At 39.6% G+C, this 18,057-nt stretch overlaps 2 protein-coding genes across 2 annotated transcripts in view; both read right to left on the bottom strand.

The window, feature by feature from the left end:
- LOC127419881 (gastrula zinc finger protein XlCGF7.1-like) overlaps nucleotides 1–18,057 on the bottom strand; it is a 380,158-nt gene that overhangs the window by 210,542 nt on the left and 151,559 nt on the right. The window lies entirely within an intron of this gene.
- Nucleotides 15,467–18,057, bottom strand: part of LOC127419879 (zinc finger protein 501-like) — a gene marked incomplete at its 3' end in the record, with an annotated part of 28,567 nt that continues 25,976 nt past the window's right edge. Inside the window, exon 3 of the mRNA XM_051661689.1 lies at nucleotides 15,467–16,794. Coding sequence (XP_051517649.1) covers nucleotides 15,467–16,794 — 1,328 coding nt within the window. The remainder of the gene's footprint in view (nucleotides 16,795–18,057) is intronic.

The following is an 18,057-nucleotide window of genomic DNA, read 5'->3' as shown; positions in this document are numbered from 1 at the left end:
CACTGTCTGATATTTGGATTTAGGATGGACCCCACCGAACCTCACTGAAATGTCCTGCCAGTTGAACTGCGATGCACCTCATTGATCTCTGCCTGCATCACCTATGTCTATTGATGGACTACACTCATGAAATGGAATAGATAAACTATCAATTAATTGCCAACAAAGACTTCATCAGCCAGCTAACAAAGGACAATTCATCTATGTGAATGTCTGCAGTTAATCCAGGATGGACTTCAAAGACATTAGATATTAATCTTACAGTTCATACAAAATCTTTGTTTAAACACTGACCCTTAACACTTACTTAGTTTACTAATTTTAAACCATGACTTGCAGTGCACACAAATAATTAATATTTGCATTATATTAGTTCTGTTTAGCCAGAGGGGAACTCGCCCCCACAGTGAGTCTGGTTTCTCCCAAGGTTATTTTTCTCCATTAACCAACATCTTAATAAGTTTGTGTTCCTTGCCACAGTCACCTTCGGCTTGCTCACTGGGCTTCTAAATATAATTATTATTTATTTATTTTTACACACAATTTACAATCATATTTAATCAAACTACACAATGACGAGCATTCATCTTGCAAATCTCCGCACTCTTCCTAACAAAACAGATTAACTACATCTCCTCACCCGCACAAACAAGGACTTTTCAACCTCTTCTGCCTTGTGCTTCACAGAAACCTGGTTGAGTTAAGCCATTCCGGACAGTGTGTTACATCTGCCGGGCTTCCAGCTGTTCAGAGCGGATCGCATCGCGGAGTTAACGGGGAAAACGAGAGGCGGTGGAACATGCATTTACATCATTGAAAGTTGGTATACAGATGTAACAACGTTAAAGAGGATGTGCTGTCCTAATTTGGAAGCGCTCTTTATTAACTGTAAGCCTTTCTATTCTCCGTGGGAGTTTTCCTCATTTATTCTGGTGAGTGTGTATATCGCGCCAAACGCGTGTTTGAATGCAGCACCGCAACAGCTGGCTGATCAAATCACAGACACGGAACAACAATACCTGGACTCAGTTATTATTATTCTTGAGGATTTTAACAAAGCAAATCTCACACGTGAACTTCCCAAATACAAACAGCACATTACATGCCCCACCAGAGACAGGAACATACTGGATCATTGCTACACAACAATAAAGGATGCATATCGCTCTGTCCCTAGAGCAGCTTTGGGACTCTCTGATCACTGTCTGGTTCATCTTCTTCCAACCTACAGGCAGAAATTAAAATCAAATAAGCCAGTAGTAAGGACTGTAAAGAGATGGACCAATGAAGCAGAGCGGGAACTACAATCCTGCTTCGATTGTACGGACTGGAATGTTTTTGAGGCTGCAGCCACAGACCTGGATGAGCTCACAGATACTGTTACATCATATATCAGTTTCTGTGAGGATATGTGCATTCCTACTAGGACTTATTTAAAGTTCAACAATGACAAACCGTGGTTTACAGCAGAGCTCAGGTAGCTTTGTCAGGCCAAAGAGGATGCTTACAGGGGTGGGGATAAAGTCTTGAACAATCAGGCAAGGAACAGACTGTACAAGGAAATCAGAGTGTCTAAAAGAAGATACTCTGAGAAGCTGAAAAACAAGTTTTCAGCTAACGACCCTGCATCAGTGTGGAGTGGCATGAAACAACTCACAAATTACAGGACTCCTACCTCCAACCCTGTGATGGACCAACAACTGGCTGATGACCTGAATGTGTTCTACTGCAGATTTGAAAGGCCCAATCTCACACCCCACACCCACTCTGAACTTCACTTCACACAAACACCAACACCTCCTGCAACCCCCCTCCTCCCCCCTCCTGCTACTCAACCTGCACTTAAGATCTGAAGATGATGTGAGCCGCGTCTTTCGGAAACAAAAGACGAGGAAAGCTTCAGGTCCAGATGGCGTCTCACCAGCGTGTCTTCGATCCTGTGCTAACTAGCTGGCCCTCATCTTCACACAGATCTTCAATAGATCACTGGAGCAGTGTAAAGTCCCATGCTGCTTCAAATGCTCAATCATTATTCCTGTCCCAAAGAAACCAAAAATCATAGGACTTAATGACTACAGACCTGTCGCCCTGACATCTGTGGTCATGAAATCATTTGAGAGACTGGTGTTGGCCCACCAGAAGAACATCACTGGACCCTTCCTAGAACCCCTTCAATTTGCTTATTGAGCAAACAGGTCTGTGGATGATGCAGTCAACATGGGATTGCATCATATCCTGCAACATCTGGACAGACCAGGGAGATATGCAAGGATCCTTTTTGTGGACTTCAGTTTGGCTTTCAACACCATCATCCCAGCTATACTCCAGAATAAATTACACCAACTCTCTGTTCCCAAGTCTATCTGTCAGTGGATTATCAGCTTTCTGACAGACAGGCAGCAGCTTGTGAGACAGAGAAAACTCACTTCCAGCACCTGTACAATCAGCACTGGTGCCCCCCAGGGATGTGTGCTCTCCCCACTACTCTTCTCCCTCTACACCAATGACTGCATCGCCAAGGACCCCTCTGTCAAGCTCCTGAAGTTTGCAGACGACACCACTGGCATAGGCCTCATCTGAGATGACGATGAGTCTGCATACAGAAGGGAGGTTGAACATCTGGCTGTCTGGTGCAGTCAAAACAACCTTAAGCTGAACATGCTCAAAAAGGTGGAGATGATTGTGGACTTTAGGAGGAACACCCCAACACTGACCCATCCCCCCCCCCCCCCCCCCCTCACCATTCTAAACAGCACTGTGGCAACAGTGGAGTCAATAAGGTTCCTGGACACTACCATCTCACAGGACCTGAAGTGGGAGACACACATTGACTCCACTGTGGAAAAAGGCCCAGCAGAGGTTGTACTTCCTTTGCCAGCTGAGGAAGTTCAACCTGCCACAGGCACTGCTGATACAGTTCTACTCAGCGGTCATTGAGTCTGTCCTCTGCACTTCAATAACTGTCTGGTTTGGTTCAGCTACGAAATCAGACATCAGAAGACTACAAAGGACAATTCGGACTGCTGAGAGGATTATTGGTTGCCCCCTGCCCCCCCTTCATGAACTATACACTTCCAGAATGAGGAAAAAGGCTGGAAAAATCACTCTGGAGCCCACTCACCCTGCCCACTCCCTTTTTGAACTGTTGCCTTCTGGCCAACGCTTCAGAGCTCTGAGCACCAGAACCGTCATGCACAGGAACAGTTTTTTCCCTCAGGCTATCCATCTCATGAACAGTTAAATTGCCCCATTGAGGAATAACTATGTGCAATACACAGTTTAGTCTCTTTTTATATTTATCCAACACATCCAACCTCTTCTGCCATTTCATTCCTCTGGGGGAAAAAAAAACAAAACATTTGCACTGTACATAACAGATTTGTATTAGATTGCACTACGTTGGTGTATGTGTGTATGTATGTATGTGTGTGTGTGTCTGTGTGTGTATGTATATATGTGTATAACTATTTTTATTTTTTCATTATTATCTGTCTTGCTGCTGTTTTTGTATTGTTGTACACTGGAAGCTCCTGTCACCAAGACAAATTCTTTGTATGTGTAAGCATATTTGGCAATAAAGCTGATTCTGATTCATTCACCCATTCACACACACTCACACACCAATGACAGCAGAGCTGCTATGCAAGGCACTAGCCTGCCATTGGGATTCAACTTGGGGTTCAATGTCTTGCCCAAGGACACTTCGGCATGTGGAGTCATGTGGGCTGGGAATCGAACCCAAGATTAGTGGACAACCCGCTCTAACACCTGAGCCACAGACGCACACATATACACTACTGGTCAAAAGTTTGGGGTCACTTGCCTGAAATGTTTCTCATGATCTTAAAAACCTTTTGATTTGAAGGCGTATGCTTAAATGTTTGAAATTAGTTTTGTAGACAAAAATATAATTGTGTCAACTAAAATTTTATATAAAAAAAAAAACCGTTTTTGAAATTGATGACTTGGACCAAATAATTAAGAAAATCAGCCAATAAGTGCCCAGCATATAGATGGGAACTCCTTCAATACTGTTTAAAAAGCATCCCAGGGTGATACCTCAAGAAGTTGGTTGAGAAAATGTTAAGAGTACAGTTCTGCAAAATCTAGGCAAGTGTGGCCACTTTGAAGATGCTAAAATATAACATAGTTTTGATATATTTTGGATTTTTTTTTTAGTCACAACATAATTCCCATATTTCCATTTCTATTATTCCATAGTTGTGATGACTTTACTATTATTCTAAAATGTTATTAAATATGTTATATTATTAAAAATAAAGAATAAGTGACCCTAAACTTTTGACTGGTTGTGTATAATATATATATATATTTATTATCATAAAATAAGTCTGTATGCTGATGATATATTATTGTTCATAACTAAACCATCAACATCTTTTCCAGCTATTTGTAATCTCATTAACAATTATGGTTCAGTATCTGCTTACTCCATCAACTGATCTAAACCTGAAATTCTTCCATTAACAGAGCACAACTGGGATGCTGAGGTCAATAATCTCCCATTTAATAATACATCTACTTCTATTAAATATCTTGGAATCCATATCTCACCCAACCTGAATGAATTGTTTCGACTCAGTTTCACCCCAATCCTTCAAAAAACTCAAGATGATCTAGACAGATGGAATAAGCTCCCAATCTCACTAATAGGCCGAATATCAGCACTACCAAAAACTAATGATCTTTTCTCCATGACTGCTGTTCTACCAACTCCAGGCTGGTTCTCATCTCTCAATTCTCTAACTTCCAGATTATATTGGAAAGGACATTTTTTAAAAAAATAAATAAATAAAATTGAAAATCCAAACAGCTAGGGGGACTCAATGCACCAAACTGGTATAATTATTTGTATCCACTCACTTACTGTACATTAGACAATGGTTCAACAAGACAGACTCCCATGGTTAGATTTAGAACAATCTATATTTAAAAATGTAGCCTTAGAGGACATTCTGTTTATCGACAAAGAAACATAACTCTAAAATATCAAACAATTAATACAGCTCTAACAGTTTGGTGGAAGGTCATAAAATACAAATTTTAATAACTTCTCTTGCCATATCCAACTTATTTTCCAAAAAATACACCAACTTAAACCCACTGAAATACTAAAGCCTATAAATAATTATATTTATAAATACAAGTTACTGCAATCCCAAGATAATATAATATCAGTGCTTACAGCTAAATGGAACAAAGTCTTAAATGTACGATATTCAGATGACGACTACAAAACAGTAAGAGACAGCTCATACAGAACAAAATTTTACATAGAACTCACAGAACCACTTGTAAATTACATAAAATGGGATATTCAGACAGCAGTGTATGCAAAGTCTGTCTTGCACCCAACGATAATTACCCTCATGCCCTTTGTCTCATCCTAATATACAGATATTTTGGTCAGAGGTCGTGAGTAGATTTGCAGAGATTGTCAACCTAGGCATAATTCTTTCCCCCTCTGTTCTTTTCCTGGGTGACACATCTGATATAGAAACAGCCACATTAAATCATGGATATCTGTAGCATTACAATTGCAAAGAAGATAATATTGCTTAACTGGAAAGACAGAACAAAGATATCCATAACACACTGGCTCAACTTACTGATAGAACACTTCAATTATGAAAAATTAACAGCAAGTATGAGCAATCAGTAGGTGGCCGAACCAGATGATATAATTAAACACTGCACCCGCTGACTATGAACAGAACTGGTGTTTTTGTGTCCGTGAGATCTATGTAATTAATCGGCTGGCATATGACTCTGAGCGACAATCAGGACCTGAATGAAAGAATAATGAAAGTTAGGACAATTCAGAGTAATCAATAACTTAAAAAGATTAAATTAAAAGAATGATCAGAAATCAATTAGAGCTTAAATCAAAATTAGAGGTTCAACTTAAACTGGAGTCACATTAATATAATGTCAGATAAAAATAATTTATAAAGTGCAAATTAATAATAAGTGTTTTTGCTTCAGCACTCAGAAAAGACAGAACAACGCTGAAACCTTCAGCCATTTTATTGGAATCTGATATCGGACCAATAGTTTGGCCCTTTTTACAAAGCAAAGACATTATTCATGCCACCAGACTAAAATGTATCAGATGAGTAATATTTACACAAGTTGATATGATAAATACTGTATATTTTAAAATTAATAATACACTTATAACTAAATTAACTATTCAAAAGAGACAGTTTTTAAATGCATAACATAAGTAAAAAACAATAGTTGTTAAACTCCAGATATACTTGCATTGGTGTTCGCCTCTGTTGCTTTCTGTGTATTCTTCACAATTTAAAGGCAGCTCTTACATTCATACAGACAGGATCACCACAGACGTTTTGTAATTTTACAACGAAATCAGATGAGAAAAAACATGAAAACATTTGTAACTTCTGAATGAGAGAAGTTTATGGTGATGTACCTGTTGCCATGTGTACTTGGTCACACATCAGACTCGCCGCTGTATAGAAATTAATAGTGGATAAAATATATGTAAATGTCTGCAAGTTACATTTGCCAATTTTTGTACTGACTTCAGATGTCTATGAAGTCAGTACAAAAGTACACTTTTACTGTAAAGAAAGTGCAAACTTTTAATATTTTTCTAAAAAAATTTTATGGGTGTTTTTCCATTCACTGCCATATATTCCTCGATGGTAAACTTTTCTCAATAAATACGTGGGCTCGTTCACACGACAGCTCAATGTAGGCCAAATCAGATTTTTTTCACTCACATGTGACACAGATCTGTTAACCGGATGACAATGTGAACAGCCAAAAGCTCGTTGAACCTGACATTTTCAAATCTGATCTGGGCCACTTTGGCTACGTTCACACTGCAAGCCTTAATGCTCAATTCCGATTTAGTGATCAGATTTTTTAAATGTGGCCAATATCAGATTCCAGTGTGAACTGTTCGCAGTCATGAACTGACCCACATGCACAAAAGAACAATAACAAAGACGTCACACACAGCATGCTGTCATATCGAAGGAAACATGCAGGTCAGTGAAATCAGTGTTTGCGCGTTTGTTTTAGCCAGAGCCAGGAGTGGTGGCATCATGATGTGAATTGCTTCACTGAAACCGAATTTCAGGATGTCAAGGGCTATATTTAATTACATTTGTGAGTGCCTCTCCACAACACTCTTGCGGCAAAACACTCAGCTCAGACGACCTCAAGGAGATAACATCTGGGAGGTCCTACAAGGCTTCCGAACTAGGCAGGATTTCCCACAATGCACCGGAGCGATCGACGGGAGTCATATTCCCGTCATTGCCCCAGAATACAATCACACTGACTACTTCAACCGCAAAGGATGGCGTTCGGTTCTTCTGCAGGTGGTTGTAGATCATCAGTTCTGGTAAGCCTATTATGAAACAAACTCACTTCTATAACTTTTCGTTAGCCTACTACTATTGCTACCCATCATTAATTGAGTAATCAGTGTGATCCAGGTTTTTAGAAAGCTACATGTAAAGTGAGACTGCACTGCGATAAAACCATATATTTTCAAACAATTACAGTATGACTTTGTTGGTTATGGTATTAAATCTAGTTGCTCCTCTGTGTTTACAGTAGCCAATTATGTTTTTTCACTCTCCTCATTGATAATTGAAAAGTTGGCCTACAAAGTTACTTATATGTTGTATCACAGTGCAATATCACTTTAAAGATTAGTCATTGATTGACAACCCTTCAAGTTTTGCATGGATAGTGCTGTCACCCCAAATACTTATGAGGTCTAACACCTCACTGTACCTCCACTGACTAGCTTCACAGTTGTCTTCCATATTGCCTAAAACTAATTTTGTAACCACTCCACAGATTTCATATTAGCAAACTATATTTTTGATAAGTCATTTAGGACAACTACTTTGTGCATGACACAAGTAATTTTTCCAACAATTGTTTACAGACAGATTGTTTCCCTTTTAACTGACTATATCACAATTCCAGTGGGTCAGAAGTTTACATACACTAAGTTAACTGTGCCTTTAAGCAGCTTGAAAAATTCCAGAAAATGATGTCAAGCCTTTAGACAATTAGCTTCTAATTGGAGGTGTACTGAATTGGAGGTGTACCTGTGGATGTATTTTAAGGCCTACCTTCAAACTCAGTGCCTTTTTGCATGACATCATGGGAAAATCAAAAGAAATCAGCCAAGACCTCAGAAAAAACAACTGTGGACTTCCACAAGTCTTGTTCATCCGTGGGTGTAATTTCCAAATGGCTGAAGGTACCACGTTCATCTATACAAGCAATATTACGCAAGTATAAACACCATGGGACCACGCAGCCATCCTACTGCTCAGGAAGGAGATGCATTCTGTCTCCTAGAGATGAGTGTAGTTTGGTGCGAAAAGTGCAAATCAATCCCAGAACAACAGCAAAGGACCTTGTGAAGATGCTGGAGGAAACAGGTAGACAAGTATCTATATCCACAGTAAAACGAGTCCTATATTGACATAACTTGAAAGGCTGCTCAGCAAGGAAGAAGCCACTGCTCCAAAACTGCCATAAAAAAGCCAGACTACAGTTTGCAAGTGCACATGGGGACAAAGATCTTAATTTCTGAAGAAATGTCCTCTGGTCTGATGAAACAAAAATGGAACTGTTTGGCCATAATGGCCATCATTATGTTTGGAGGAAAAAGGCTGAGGTTTGCAAGCAGAAGGACACCATCCCAACCATGAAGTATGGGGGTGGCAGCATCATGTTGTGGGGGTGCTTTGTTGCAGGAGGGACTGGTGCACTTCACAAAATAGATGGCATCATGCGGAAGGAAAATTATGTGAATATTTTGAAGCAACATCTCAAGACATCAGCCAGGAAGTTAAAGCTTGGTCGCAAATGGACAATGACCTCAAGCATACCTCCAAAGTTGTGGAAAAATGGCTTAAGCACAACAAAGCCCTGACCCTCAATCCGATAGAACATTTTTGGCCAGAACTGAAAAAGTGTGTGCGAGCAAGGAGGCCTACAAACCTGACTCAGTTACAACAGTTCTGTCTGAAGGAATGGACCAAAATTCCAGCAACTTATTGTGAGAAGCTTGTGGAAGGCTTCCCAAAATGTTTGACTCAAGTTAAACAATTTAAAGGCAATGCTACAAAATACTTAGTGTATGTAAACTTCTGACCCACTTGGAATGTGATAAAAGAAATAAAAGCTGAAATAAATAATTCTCTCTACAATTATTCTGACATTTCACATTCTTAAAATAAAGTAGTGACCTAAGAGAGGGAATGTTTTCTACAATTAAATGTCAGGAATTGAAAAACTGAATTTAAATGTACACTATATCGCCAAAAGTTTGTTGACACCCCTAATTAACGAATTTGGTTACTCCATTAAATCCAGTAAAGAAAAATCTTAATGATTCTTTATGTAATGGCATGGGCTTTGTGTGCTTCCAAATTTGTGGCAACTGTTTGGGGATAGCCCTTTTCTGTTCCAGAATGACAATGCCCCTGTGAATAAAATGAGGTCCATAAAGAAATGGTTTACTGTGTCTGGCGTGGAAGAAATTGACTGGCCTGCACAAAGCCCAGACCTGAACCCCACTGATCACTTTTGGGGTGAACTGGAACAGCAACAGTAAGTCAGGCCCTATCGACCAACATCAGTTCCTGACCTCAATGATAGCCTTGTGTCTGAACGAGAGCAAATCCCTGCAGCCATGTTACTACATCCAGTATAGTGGAAAGCCTTCCCAAAAGAGTGGAAGCTGTTATTACAGCAAAGGAGGAAACTGATGCCTAAGGTTTTGAAATCAAATGTTCATCAAGCACATATAGTGTCCACGAACTTTTGGGCATATAGTGTATTTGGCCAAAGTGTATGTAAACTTCTGACTTCAACTGTATGTATAAATTTGTCTTAAAATCTGGTTAGACCGTCATCTAAGGGTGTGTTCATCAGAGGTGGGGGACTCGAGTTACATGACTTGACTCGAGTCTGACTCGAGTCACCAATTTAAGGGCTTGTGACTTGCTTGACTAAATGAAGAAAATGACTTGACTTTGACTTGAGAACCAGCGACTCGAGACTTGACTTGACCTGAATGATTCGACAATGACTTGAATGTTTTTTATTATTATTATTTTCAATAACTCATTATAAACAGTAATGAAATGCATTTAAAAAAATATTGCGACATCAATTAATTAATATGCAAAAACGTAAGCCAGCCAGCACCACTGATCTGCATCTGTGCAGTTTACTCTGCGCTCACAACGTGCAAAAATGACAGATGATTGTCCAGTTCCCAAAATAATCTCTTTTGGATATAAAGATTTCGAATTGGATCGTGTGAACAAAAAACAGATTTGTCAGATGCACAATATGCAACGCTAAAATATCCGATACAACCACCACAACCTCGAATTTCATCAGACATTTCAAAAACCACAAGGAAAGGTAAGTAAATAATTTCATTATCATTTCATTATCCAGAAAGATTAATATGTAAAATTACAGTTCAAATGTTTGAGGGATGTCAGTAAATTAAAATGATTCACAATTAATCTCTGTTTTGAAGCACGACAAGTTTGAAATTACCCAACATTGCCTCTAAATGTGTGTGCCTTTTCTAAACCTTCTCAACAGTCAACAATATACCATAACCATTTGTTGGCAATATAAAAACATAACTGGCAGATTTGCATTCACAACACTTTATTTAAAATGTGACAATTAGTATAAAATATACAGAATGACTCGTGATGAAATCCAAGTGCTCTCATAGTGATTATGACTTCTGAAGACTAACTAAAGCCCTTGAATGCAATACCTTTATGACTATTTTATATAAATTTATCACTGAAGGGAACCGACTGTCTTCAGAAAAGTTTCGATGGTATTTTCTTTTCATCTTACCTCCATATAATGCCTAATAAAGTATTGTTTACAAGCGCAGGGCTGATTTGTGTACAGGCGTTACCAGAGTAACAGCTACACTATATTGCCAAAAGTATTCGCTCATCTGCCTTTAGACGCATATGAACTTAAGTGACATCCCATTCTTAATCCATAGGGTTTAATATGACGTCGGCCCACCCTTTGCAGCTATAACAGCTTCAACTCTTCTGGGAAGGCTTTCCACAAGGTTTAAGAGTGTGTTTATGGGAATTTTTGACCATTCTTCCAGAAGTGCATTTGTGAGGTCAGACACTGATGTTGGACGAGAAGGCCTGGCTCGCAGTCTTCGCTCTAATTCATCCCAAAGGTGCTCTATCGGGTTGAGGTCAGGACTCTGTGCAGGCCAGTCAAGTTCTTCCACACCAAACTCGCTCATCCATGTCTTTATGGACCTTGCTTTGTGCACTGGTGCGCAGTCATGTTGGAACAGGAAGGGGCCATCCCCAAACTGTTCCCACAAAGCTGGGAGCATGGAATTGTCCAAAATCTCTTGGTATGCTGAAGCATTCAGAGTTTCTTTCACTGGAACTAAGGGGCCAAGCCCAGCTCCTGAAAAATAACCCCACACCATAATCCCTCCTCCACCAAACTTCACAGTTGGCACAATGTAGTCGGACAAGTACCATTCTCCTGGCATCCGCCAAACCCAGACTTGTCCATCAGATTGCCAGATGGAGAAGCGTGATTCGTCACTCCAGAGAACGTGTCTCCACTGCTCTAGAGTCCAGTGGCGGCGTGCTTTACACCACTGCATCCGACGCTTTGCATTGCACTTGGTGATGTATGGCTTGGACGCAGCTGCTCGGCCATGGAAACCCATTCCATGAAGCTCTCTACGCACTGTTCTTGAGCTAATCTGAAGGCCACATGAACTTTGGAGGTCTGTAGCGATTGACTCTGCAGAAAGTTGGCGACCTCTGCGCACTATGCGCCTCAGCATCCGCTGACCCCGCTCTGTCATTTTACGTGGCCTACCACTTCGTGGCTGAGTTGCTGTCATTCCCAATCGCTTCCACTTTGTTATAATACCACTGACAGTTGACTGTGGAATATTTAGTAGCGAGGACATTTCACGACTGGACTTGTTGCACAGGTGGAATCCTATCACAGTACCACGCTGGAATTCACTGAGCTCCTGAGAGCGGCCCATTCTTTCACAAATGTTTGTAGAAGCAGTCTGCATGCCTAGGTGCTTCATTTTATACACCTGTGGCCATGGAAGTGATTGGAACACCTGAATTCAATTATTTGGATGGGTGAGCGAATACTTTTGGCAATATAGTGTATATTTCTGCTGTCCCATAAGTGCCACCTACTGTCAGAGAGTGAATTTACATTTTCATTCAGCCCATCTGCCGTTTCTGTTAGATCAATGTGAAAATCTGACTGCATTTTTACACAGCATACACACAGTGGTATACATTTTAAGCGGTTAATTCTAAAAATCTAAACAATTCAGATAAGGTTTCTAGAAGTATTCACAGTATTTTTAAGTGCCCACGATAAAAATACTGTGCATGTTCATTAACGCAATTTACTTATACTAATATATATATATATATATATATATATATATATATAACACATTACTGTTATGCAATTCATGTAAAAAACATGAATGTAAAGATATGTATATATGTTCAACTTTTCAGAGCAAAAATAAATATTTCAAAAATATATATTTCAGTACTGTGGCTTGACTTGACTTCAAACTCATCAGGACTTGATTTGACTTGCTTGAGGTGAGTCACTGACTTAACTTGCTTGATTTGTCTGCACTGCACTTGAGACTTGACTCGAGACTTGATGGTTAAGACTTGAGACTTGCTTGTGACTTGAACATGCGTGACTTGCTCCCACCTCTGGTGTTCACACTTGGCAGGTTTGGTTCGATTAAATCGAACTGGTGTGATTGCTCTGTTAGTGTGGTTCATTTGAACAAGTGTGAACGCTGCCATCCGAACCTTGGTGAGCACCAAACAAGCGGACCGAGACTGCCTGAATAGTGGGTCTCGGTCTGCTTCCAAACGAACTCTGGTGTGGTTCGACTGATATATGAATGCAGCATGGACCAAAGATGTCTAAACAGACCTATAACAGGAAGTAATTTGCCTAATACTGACCTCAAGCATACCTCGTTCTTCTCATCATAGGAGCTATGTTGCCCATTACAGTTCAGTACAGGCGTCAGAACCGCCGTCAGCCGTCCTTGCAGCATATCTTCATTTGTGTTCCTGGCACTGTTTTGACTCCTTTACACATTTTATTAGCGCTTTGTTTGTTCTCAGCTGGTTAAAAATACCACCATATATACATATATAAATCTAACGAGCGCATTTAGCCCAGCAGCCAGCATTGTTTTGGATGTTCGGCAAGTTCCGTCGCAAAATACATGTCATAAAAGCAGTCCAATCAGGTTGTGACTTTTTCCTGATGCCTTTTGTTTTGTATCTTTAGGTTTGGTGTTAAAAATGCCAGTGTGAATGCTAAGCGAACCAGGACTAAATGTATCATTTTATTTTTTGGTCCGGGCCAAGAAAACCAAGAGAACCGAACTATAAGTGTGAACACACCCTAAGTTACAATAATGAACAAACACAATCTGTTTTAACTAGGAACACACAAATTATTGTATTGTTCTTGTATATACTGAATACATCATTCAACTATTCAAAGTGTAGGTTTGTAAAATTTATGTAAACCCGAGACTAATGATGTCAACAAAAGCTAATTAGAGTTAGACAAATGTTCTGTAAATGGAGATGATTTAGTACTGTGGCTACTCTCCCTAGAAGTGGCCGTCCAGCCAAGATGACTCAAAGGGCACACTGCAGAATGCTCAGTCAGGTAAAAAAGAACCCTAGAGTGACAGCTAAAGACTTCAAGGAATCATTGCAACTGGTTAACAGGCATGGTGTCCATGGCAGGAGACCACGAAGGAAGCTGCTGCTTTCCAAAAAAAAAAAAAAAACATTGCTGCACATCGGAAGTTTGCCAAAGACCACCTTGACACTCCACAACACTAATGGGAAAATGTTTTGTTGATTGATGAAACTAAGGCTGAATTGTTTGGAAAGAACATGCAGCACTACATATGGCGTAAAAAAGGCACCACATAACAGCATGAAAACATCCCAATGGTGAATTATGGTGGAGGGAACATCATGATTTGGGGCCTGGTCCACTTGCCATCGAGGGAAAAATGAATTCCCAAGTTTATCAAGATATCCTACAGGATGATGTCAGGGTGGCTGTGCGCCAGCTGACGATCAGTTGAAGTTGGGTGATGCAGCAGGACAATAACCATAAACACTGAAGTAAATCCACTAAAGAATGGCTTAAAAAAAAAAAAAAAAGAAAATCCTCCTTTTGGAGGGCCCAGTCAGAGCCCAGACCTTAACACAATAGAGATGCTGTGAAATGACCTCAAGAGAGCAGTTCTCTCCAGACATCCTAAGAATATGGATGAGCTAAAGCAGTTCTTTAAGGAAAAATTGTCCAAAATTACTTCTGAATGTTGTGCAGGTCTAATCTGCAGCTACCGGAAACACTTGGTTGAGGTTATTGCTGCTAAATTATTAAATCCAAGCGTTAACATACTTTTTCCACAGCACTCTGAATGTTTAACGATATGTGTTCAATAAAGACATGAAAGATTATAATTGTTTGTGTGTTAGCTTTAGCACGTTGTGCTTGTCTGTACTTGTGACTTATGAAGATAAAATTTTATGACCAATTAATGCAGAAAACCAACCAATTCAAAAGGTTTCACCTAATTTTCTTGACACTATATTAACTGGTCCATTAACGAGCATCAGCTGTTCAGACCACTGTCTGATATGGGCTATATTTAAAATGTTATGTGAATAACCTTACAAAAAAAACTCTGATTTGAACAGAAAATCAGATTTGGGCCACATTCAGCTGCAGTGTGAACTTAGCCAAGGATTTTATTTTTTTAAATGATCTTTGTTAATACATTTGATGCAGCTGCTCTATTGGGAGTAATTCCATCTCTGGGTTTATCCGAATTTAAAACAATTTACTTGATATCACCTGAAGATAATGTTTGCTAACAGTGACTAATGATAGACCGATATATCAGTTGATATAAAATTTGCCATTTTGCAATTATCGTCATTGGCCAATAACCGTGTTCGCTTGACCGATAAACAGAAGTGTTAACTTTCCCTTGTTTTTGTTTCACTTAAGAAATTTTGTGTACATGCTGTTGTTAAAATGCATTATGTATATTGGTATTAATATTGGCCATTGGCTAACCTGCCCTACAGCTTATTGGTATCTGCCATTGAAAAACCCATATTGGTTGACCACTGACTGTGACTATTTGGGCAATACTTTTTTTACATGTCTATGTAGATTACTAGCTTTGTTGAAATTTTCCCCAAATGAAGAGCAGTTGTACGTTTTTCTACAGCATTAATTCTGTGTGCATTCAGTTCTTTTGTCTGAGTGAAACTCTTTCATAGTGTGAACACTTGTAAGGTTTTTCTCCAGTATGAATTCTCTCATGTGTTTTCAGGTGTTGTGACTGAGTGAAACTCTTTTCACAGTGTGAGCACTTGTAAGGTTTTTCTCCAGTATGAATTCTCTCATGTGTTTTCAGGTCTTGTAACCGTGTGAAACTCTTTTCACAGTGTGAGCACTTGTAAGGTTTTTCTCCAGTATGAATTCTCTCGTGTGTTTTAAGGTGATGTGACTGAGTGAAACTCTTTTCACAGTGTGAGCACTTGTAAGGTTTTTCTCCAGTATGAATTCTCTCATGTGTTTTCAGGTCTTGTAAATGAGTGAAACTCTTTTCACAGTGTGAGCACTTGTACGGTTTTTCTCCAGTATGAATTCTCTCGTGTGTTTTCATGTGATGTGACAGATTGAAACTCTTTTCACAGTGTGAGCACTTATAAGGTTTTTCTCCAGTATGAATTCTCTCGTGTGTTTTCAGGTGATGTGACTTAGTGAAACTCTTTTCACAGTGTGAGCACTTATAAGGTTTCTCTCCAGTATGAATTCTCTCATGTGTTTTCAGGTTCTGTGACTGAGCGAAACTCTTTTCACAGTGTGAGCACTTGTATGGTTTTTCTCCAGCATGAATTCTTTGGTGCTGTTTCACACTGCCGGCTGTAGTAAAGGTCTTCCCACATTCAAAGCACATATGAACTCCGGCAAAGGTATGAATTTTCTGGTGCTCTTTAAAATAGGACAGGTGTGCAAAACATTTTCCACAAAAAGAACACTTATAAGGCTTCTCATTTGTGTGCATTTTCAGGTGTTTTCTTAGGTCTGAATCCTGAGCAAATGCTTTACAACAGTTATCATATTCAAATGGCTTTTCTCTGCTACAGTGATGTTGGACATGATTTTTGAGAGAAACTGCATATGCAAAACATTTTCCACACTGATGGCACGTGAAAGGCTTTTCTCCTGTGTGAATTCTCATGTGTAATTTAAGGCTGCTTTTCACAGTGAAACCTTTCCCACACAGATGGCACGTGTAAGGCCTCTCTCCAGTGTGAATTCTCATGTGTAAATTAAGGTTGCCTTTCATGGTGAAACCTTTCCCACACTGATGGCACGTGTAAGGTCTCTCTCCTGTGTGAATTCTCACGTGTACATTAAGATATCTTTTACATGTGAAATTCTTTTCACACTGAGAGCATGTAAGAGATTTCTTTGCTGCTCTTCTTTGAGGATTTTTTGGTGAGAAATTATTTTCAGTCTTTGAGAAACTCAAAAATTTTTCTCCAGTTGTGAAATCATGATGTTTCTCCTCTGCTTCATTCAGCTCTTGACATTCCTCTTTAACTTCCATCAGCTCTACAATGAACAAAGTAAATGAACATAAATCAGTTCAAGAGGGACAAATGTATTTATTTGTGATCTTTGCTGTGCAAGGTCCATAGATTCATACTAGGGGTGTCAATCAGCTGTCAAATAAAATGTTTATATCAAAATTACATGACATGCCCAGTAGCCCATTGCACGAAGCTAGTTGAACAAACTCAAAGAGTTTCAGAGTAAGTTTCAGGTTGAGAAAACCAGATAGAGCCAAACCGGTTTAGATCAGGTTCAGCGATTTCAAGAAGCTCAGTACAAATGTTCCGTCAACTAAGAGTTTGATCCCGCGTTCGTGGTTAACACTGAAGCGTGTGCACATGAATGAGTGATGATTGCTACAAACATCCAATGAGTGAAGCTTGGAGAGATTGGGCTTGATTTACTTCTCGCGAGACATTCAGCATGATTTACATCTCCACTGAAGATCAAGAGATAATTATGAAAACATGTAGAATTTTTAGCCTCTGCATCAGTTTGCGATCTGTTACCCAGAATAAAACCTGCTCCGGAGCAGGTTAGCCATGTGGCTTAAGTTGATATGGTGATGAACACAGGTAAAAACTGTCCCAACTTCTTCAGCCTACCTGGTAGCTACTGAAACCAGCTTTGTGCAACAGGCCACAGCGGCGTCACTAGGGCAAAACATTTGGGGCTTCAACCCTCAATGATGAGTCGAGCCCCAAAGCTTTTTATGTTCTGAACTAGCCAGGTGTTAAATAAATGTTGGTTATTAAAATGAAATGATATTAACCTTGAACGATCTCTCAATGTACGAAATCTATGAATCAAACTTACTCAGACTGACAAAAACTTCTGCAGCTGTTCTGTGTTGCCACGTCTTCTCTCCTATTGGTTGTCGCTGCAAAAAGTTGCTCATAATTTGCATAAAACTAAACTCGCTGGACGCCCTCATTTGGTCGCCATAAACCGCCAGCTTTCATTAAAAATGCATGATATGAAGTCGCTTTGTCGCTGCATGTGTGTACAGGGCTTACGATAGCTCAGAGCAAATCACTCGCACAATCTTCCCTCAAAATCGCAGAACCAGCTTACACCACAAAACGTATGTGGTCCATCTAAATTCTACTGAGAATTTTCTGCTGAGAGTTTAAAGCAGAAGTCAAACCTCCAACAGCTAGACAGCCCAGACATTATTAACAGAACTGATGAAGAAAAGAGACAACACTGTTCCATGATGAAAATTAAAACCTTTGAAAGACTGACATACTGTATATTGCATTA

Source organism: Myxocyprinus asiaticus, chromosome 29 (genome assembly GCF_019703515.2).
Source record: "Myxocyprinus asiaticus isolate MX2 ecotype Aquarium Trade chromosome 29, UBuf_Myxa_2, whole genome shotgun sequence".
NCBI classification, from domain to species: domain Eukaryota; kingdom Metazoa; phylum Chordata; class Actinopteri; order Cypriniformes; family Catostomidae; genus Myxocyprinus; species Myxocyprinus asiaticus.
The sequence above is the reverse complement of the archived record's forward strand: the minus strand, read 5'-3'. Positions and strand labels throughout refer to the sequence as shown.